The 5,914-nt window shown below is 38.7% G+C and overlaps 1 protein-coding gene across 3 annotated transcripts in view; it reads left to right on the top strand.

The window, feature by feature from the left end:
• LOC106958034 (tetratricopeptide repeat protein 39C) overlaps positions 1-4,579 on the top strand; it is an 11,652-nt gene extending 7,073 nt beyond the window's left edge. For 2 of the 3 annotated variants that reach the window (XM_015049729.1, XM_015049728.1), the window contains exons 6-14: positions 387-555; positions 668-761; positions 849-956; positions 1,580-1,689; positions 1,783-1,906; positions 2,016-2,113; positions 2,298-2,402; positions 2,509-2,547; positions 3,854-4,579. In XM_015049729.1, coding sequence (XP_014905215.1) covers positions 387-555; positions 668-761; positions 849-956; positions 1,580-1,689; positions 1,783-1,906; positions 2,016-2,113; positions 2,298-2,402; positions 2,509-2,547; positions 3,854-3,940 — 934 coding nt within the window. In that variant the 3' untranslated portion in view covers positions 3,941-4,579. Of the gene's footprint in view, positions 1-386; positions 556-667; positions 762-848; positions 957-1,579; positions 1,690-1,782; positions 1,907-2,015; positions 2,114-2,297; positions 2,403-2,508; positions 3,387-3,853 lie in introns of those variants that run through there. The other variant, XM_015049727.1, reaches the window with a different exon arrangement.
• Positions 4,580-5,914: the final 1,335 nt, after the last annotated feature.

The raw sequence follows: 5,914 nt of genomic DNA, 5'->3' as shown, positions 1-5,914 counted from the left end.
AAAAAAAAAAAAAAAAGAAGAACTGAAGTATTGAATTTTGATGGAAATTCCTAAACGAAGAAATGAAAGCAAAATGAGTTGACAAAGGAAAGAAAACAGCTGACTCAAGTTCTGCGGTATTACTTTCCAAGTCATGCCATATTATTGAATCATTTCTTAATTTCAGTTTCTTCATTTTTTTTTCTAATTATTATTAAAGTCATGAGTATGATCTCCCAAGTTACAGAATAAGGTTGTTCGTAATAAACATCCACTAATGTATATTTTGAGTTTTCCCAGCCTGAGTCAAATAAAATTAATCTTAATCAGTTGCAGTTTAGCGAGTTGACATCATCAAAATGACAAATACAGAAAAGTTAAGTTGTGACTCTCTGCTCTCCTTGCAGCCTGGCTCTGCTGTGGTACCACACGGTGGTGCAGCCCTTCTTTGCTCTAGATGGCTCAGACACACAAGCAGGCCTAATGGAGGCAAAATGCATACTTAAACAAAGGGAGGCCACATATCCAAACTCCTCTCTCTTCATATTTTTTAAAGGAAGAGTTCAACGCCTCGAGGTAAAGACACACAGAAACGAAACAATAAATTTGCTTTCTACCTGTAAATCTCTTCTGATTTGGGAGGCCTCACTATTGCTCACACTATGAAATGACTTTGTTTTCTTTCCAGTGCCAGATCAATAGTGCCTTGACTTGCTTCAACGAAGCCTTAGACCTGGCTTTGGACCAGAGGGAGATTCAACATGTGTGTTTATACGAAATAGGTAATAGTTTTCCTCCCCGGGTTTTTAGCCTCCATGTTCTGCGCTAGTCTGTCGTAATCTCTAAATTCTTCTGGGTGAATGTTTCAGGCTGGTGCAGCATGATTGAACTGAACTACACCGAAGCCTACAGGGCGTTTGAGCGACTGAAGGCGGAGTCTCGCTGGTCGCAGTGCTACTACGCCTATTTAACAGGAGGTAATGCAGACCTGGTTTTTAAATTTAGAAATGAAAATCGGAAAAATGTGGCAGACGTTTGTATTCAGACCGCTCCCTGGAGTCGAGGCTTCATAGGACCACATGTTGCTGCAATTATAATTTCAAAGTCTTTCAGCATTTGTCTGCAGAGAGAAATTCTCATTTCTTTTTTTTTTTTTCTTTTTTTTGGAAAAAGGCTCAAACTCAGTGAGATTGCAGAAAGCATCAGTTTTGATATTGTAGATGAGATTTTCAATTGGATTCTTGTTTGGGCTTTGACTGGGCATCTATGGTTTTCTCCCAGGATCGGGATCGGTTTGTATTTGGCTTCGTCCATCTTCTGAACTACTCTATTTAGCTAGTCTGCACATAAAGAAATGCCCTCTCCCCCTCACCATGATGCTGCCACTACCATGGTTTCCCTTTACTCACCACAGCTTATGAATTTTTATTTGTTGAAATAAAATACATATTGAAAACCATGTATTATATTCCTTCCTTTTCACAATCTTCCATTACTTTACCACAAAACACGTATATTATTTATGTTTGTAACATGGCATTGAAGGAATAAGTATTTTTTTGTTGTCGTTGCCTCTAACCGTATCTGCCATGTTTTGTAGTATGCCAAGGAGCCACCGGTGATCTGGAGGGTGCTGTTGTGACCTTTAAAGATGTTCAAAAACTTTTCAAACGCAAGAATAATCAGATAGAGGTGTTTTCCTTGAAGAGGGTGAGCATTTATCTGGCTCGTTTTCTTTTCTTTTTGCGTTTCCTGAACTGCAATAAAAATCACTGACTCATAAATATTCCCATTTCGCCTCAGGCTGAGAAGCTACGGAGCCCAGGTCTGTCCAAAGAGCTCTGCATCTTGTCTGTGATTGAGATTCTCTATCTGTGGAAAGCCCTGCCTAACTGCTCCTCTGCCAAGCTGCAGACAATGACTCATGGTAAGCGCTGTAAAATATGGCGCCTGGTTTAGGGGCTCCCGCCTCTCGCACTGTCTTCCGGTTGCTGTTGCGTTTTGCAGCAGAGGCACAGTGATCGTTTTTGTCGTAGTTTTGCAGGGGATTGAAGATGCGTCATGCACCGACCTGAAAAACCTGCTTCTTGGGGCCATTAGCAGATGTCTCCTCAATACTAAAGATGCTGTGCAGGTATATGCGTGGTTAATAATGCAATGTTTTCCTGATTCCCAGCATGCTTCACTTCACTTAATAGCTCCTTGAACAGAGTTTTAATTAATCCATGCACTCATAAGTACGCACTATAAACGGATATTGTGGTGATTAGCAAACCTTGTTTTCTTTCCTGCATTAAATTACAATCGTGTCCCAACAGTATTTCCGTCTGGCTGCGAGCGACGAGGTTGGACGTCAGTGCAACTCCTACGTGCAGCCCTACTCCTGCTATGAACTGGCCTGTGTCCTGCTAAATTCCCCAGAGGTATAGATTCTGTGTATGATTGGTTGTGTGTTATGGAGTGAGGTCTTCTCTCTCAACTCACTCAAAGTCACATGATATAAATTTTTTATTTTGCCTCCCCCCACAGACTGCAGAGAAGGGCCGAATGCTGTTGCTTCAGGCTAAGGTACTCGAAGGATTCATTGTTTTGACTTCTTGTCTTTTGCTTTGTGAATTTTTTAGTTTCATGCAGTCCAGTTGTTCTCATGTGCTCAAAAAGTCTTTGGAGTTAAAGTAATCTGACTCTCATATTCCAGTGAGCTCAATAATTGACTGGAGAAACAGTTTGTAAAAATAAACTAAAAAGAAATTCTTAGGATTTGCTTCTTAGAAACATAAGAAGCAGATAAACCTGTAAAGAAGCAGGACTGCGTTTGCACTACTCGAGTTGAAGTTGGTGTCAGGTTTAGTGATCAGGTGTTGAATTAAAACAATGTGTCACATTGTCCCTGAACATTGGAATGGTTTGGCTCATATAGCAAATTAGTGGGAAGCAAATTTATTGTACAAATAATTTTGCTCAAAAAATGTGACTATCTATATACTTTTTGAGCAAATAAAAAAATATATATATTTGTTCATTTGTCCCCTAGTGCATAGAGAACAAATGAACAAGCAAGTGCAACTGCTGGCTGTTTGCCAGTGATCTGCAGCTGATTGAAGCTATTCTTAGGTTTTCATCACCCTGTTCAACCAAAATAAATGCTCTTGTCCGGATGTAAGGGGGATGCATATTTACTAAGAACATTTCTAAAGTATGTTGTTACTTCCTCATTTTCCTTGTGAAATGGGGAAGTGCGTCTAGTTCAGATCCTCTCACTAGTGCTTATGTGGCTTGGTTTAATAGCTACACTTGAATCCAAACAATGTAACATTATTCTCAATGTTTCAACTAGATTTCTGATCTGTTTTTTTTTTTTCTACACTCATTTCGACTTTAATCTTAAATGAGTTAGCAAAAAAACCCCCAAAAGTTCTTCCTTATTATTATTTTTTTTTTATCTTGAAGTAATACTTTATTCTAAATTTATGATATGTGCCCTGAGAATATCTGTCCCCTCTTACCATCCTGTATGACAAATGACTTTAATTGCTTGCTCAGACCTTGGTGCAGTTCATCCATCTGGTGTTCTACCTCCTGCAGCTCCATTGACTGTGTTCTTGTATTAGCAGCTAACATTGACTGAGCACAGATCTCTCAGTCCCTTTAGCTATAAAATAACTATGTGATAAAATTGATGCACCAACATCTAAACTGAACACAAATGGAGTCAGATTCCTGGATCCCTCTATTTTTAATGAATCTGCTTTTAGCTGATTGACCGGCGGGGGCAATGATCTGTTTGTGTCGATGCAGAACCTCGGTAAAGGTTCAAGCCATGAAGATGAAGGGAGAATTTATTCATGGACTCTTTCTGGATCTTTTTATACAGGAGGATTACGCCGGCTATGACTTTGAGAACAGGCTCCATGTGCGAATTCACTCCGCGTTCGCCTGTATGAGCCCAGCCCAGCCTTGATGTTTGATCAGCACCTTAAACAAAATGGCTCCCTGAGAATTGGATTACAAGTGTGAACCCTATTGTTTTACTGTGTTTTTATTACAGTGTTATGAGCCAAAACGCCTCCATGGAACGTGAACAAATGATTCACGGAGGAACCTTTTAGGTTTACAGTCCTGTTGCTGTACTGCACAATACATTAGCACATTTTATTATTTTATTTTTTTTACATTGTGGGTGGTTTATTTTAAAAGATAGAGGGTTGTTTGGTCAGAAAGTCTACATATTTAGGAGATTTGAGGCGAATTTGTCAAATTTGCCCTCGTATCACAGCAAGTAATGCCAAGTAAAGAGACTGCACATATAAAGTATCATTCAAATAAACAGATTAACTAATTGTGCTTGATGCTGATATGACCTTAGCCTTGGTTTCTTGTAAAAAAAAAAGTTTGCTAATCCATAGACATAAGTAACTGGTCCTACTTGGAGCAGATTTGTTCTTTTTTTTTATGTAAATATGCTTTGAATACATTTAGTAAATGTGCAGAGATTGTTCCACTTCTAAGTGGTATAAATGCACAATAATTCTCTTTACTGTCAACAGGTTTTACTGTGTATTTGTTACAAGATTAATAAAAACAATGTTACTAAATGGGATTTCAATTTAGATTAATTTTTTACTGATTTTCTCTGACTATCAAGAAACTTTAATCGAGACGGGAACATTCAGATGTGGCCTCTGAAACTTTAACCGAGCTCATCTGGAAAATGCCTCTAAAGACAAAACTGAAAGAAAAACCTGTAAACCACAGAGAAGTAGTAATAATAAAACAGCAGCTTGAATGCCATATTTTAATAAAATAAGCTAAGATTCTTCATATCGGCTGCTGTTTTTGACGAAACACTTTGAATACAAGCTCTGACGAAATGCCTACAAAAAACTAATGCATCATGATTGCAAACCCGAAAGTAACTGAGATTTTTGAAACAAAATATTAACTTGGATCCGTTTAGTTTTTCCTTCAAACAAGATTAAACGGCATAATTTTTAAAAAGGTACATTTGCTCGATTCTATCGTCATGTTTTTATGGAACCTCAGACAAAGGATTTGCATGACTTCATGACTTGGCTTCAGAGTAAATGCACAATTATGAGTTGACTTTATACGCTTTGGACCATCTACCAAAATGCAGTGGGAATTTCTATAAGTGTTCTTTCCTCTGGTATAATACAAAATATATATATATATATATATATATACACTACAATTTACTTTCAGAAGTCAACTATTAAACAATCCACTTGGTCTTAAGTCTGAATATTTAGCTGTTTGAAAACATTTGTGAACACCTCAGATAGAGGCCAGGCAGGAAAGTTGAGATATGTAGAAGCTGCAGTAAACCATGAAAGCTTCTTAAGCTTTGAAGAACTCATGGATCCATCCTCTGATGATGGAAGGTGGAACTGCTGCCAGCTCACCCAGACATGGACAGGCCGGCCAAGGAGAGCGTTCGTCTGCATCAGCAAGATGAGAGCAAATTGAAATCACCCTGAATAAACATCATCCCCGTTGTGAAACATTGCTGTAGCGGCTTGATGCTGCAGCAATGCTTATCTTTAGCCAAGACTGGGGAAGTGGTCAGAGCTGATGTGAATATGGATACAAGTAATAGACTTGACTGGGGAGGAAGTTCCCTTTCGTCGGTGGAATGGCTTAAAGCAAAGGGTCTGACAGAATATCCAACTGAGAATTTGTGGCAAGACTTGGAAAAGTGATGCTCACACATATCCTGTCCCGAGTCGAAGTATCCCCGCTAACTAAACTTTATTTAAAGGAATATCCTCAGCATTTTTCATATCAATACAGCAACATCTATTACAAGTGTATTAATCACAAGTGCAGGTTGTAGTCCTTGCTTTACTCTGTCAAAGGAACTCATTGCCACTGGGCCAGGTAGTGCATTAACCTTAACACATACTGTCACAACACA

Source organism: Poecilia latipinna, unplaced genomic scaffold (assembly GCF_001443285.1).
Source record: "Poecilia latipinna isolate Pla-1442-1.1 unplaced genomic scaffold, P_latipinna-1.0 Scaffold957, whole genome shotgun sequence".
In the NCBI taxonomy this organism is placed as follows: Eukaryota; Metazoa; Chordata; class Actinopteri; order Cyprinodontiformes; family Poeciliidae; genus Poecilia; species Poecilia latipinna.
The sequence above is the reverse complement of the archived record's forward strand: the minus strand, read 5'-3'. Positions and strand labels throughout refer to the sequence as shown.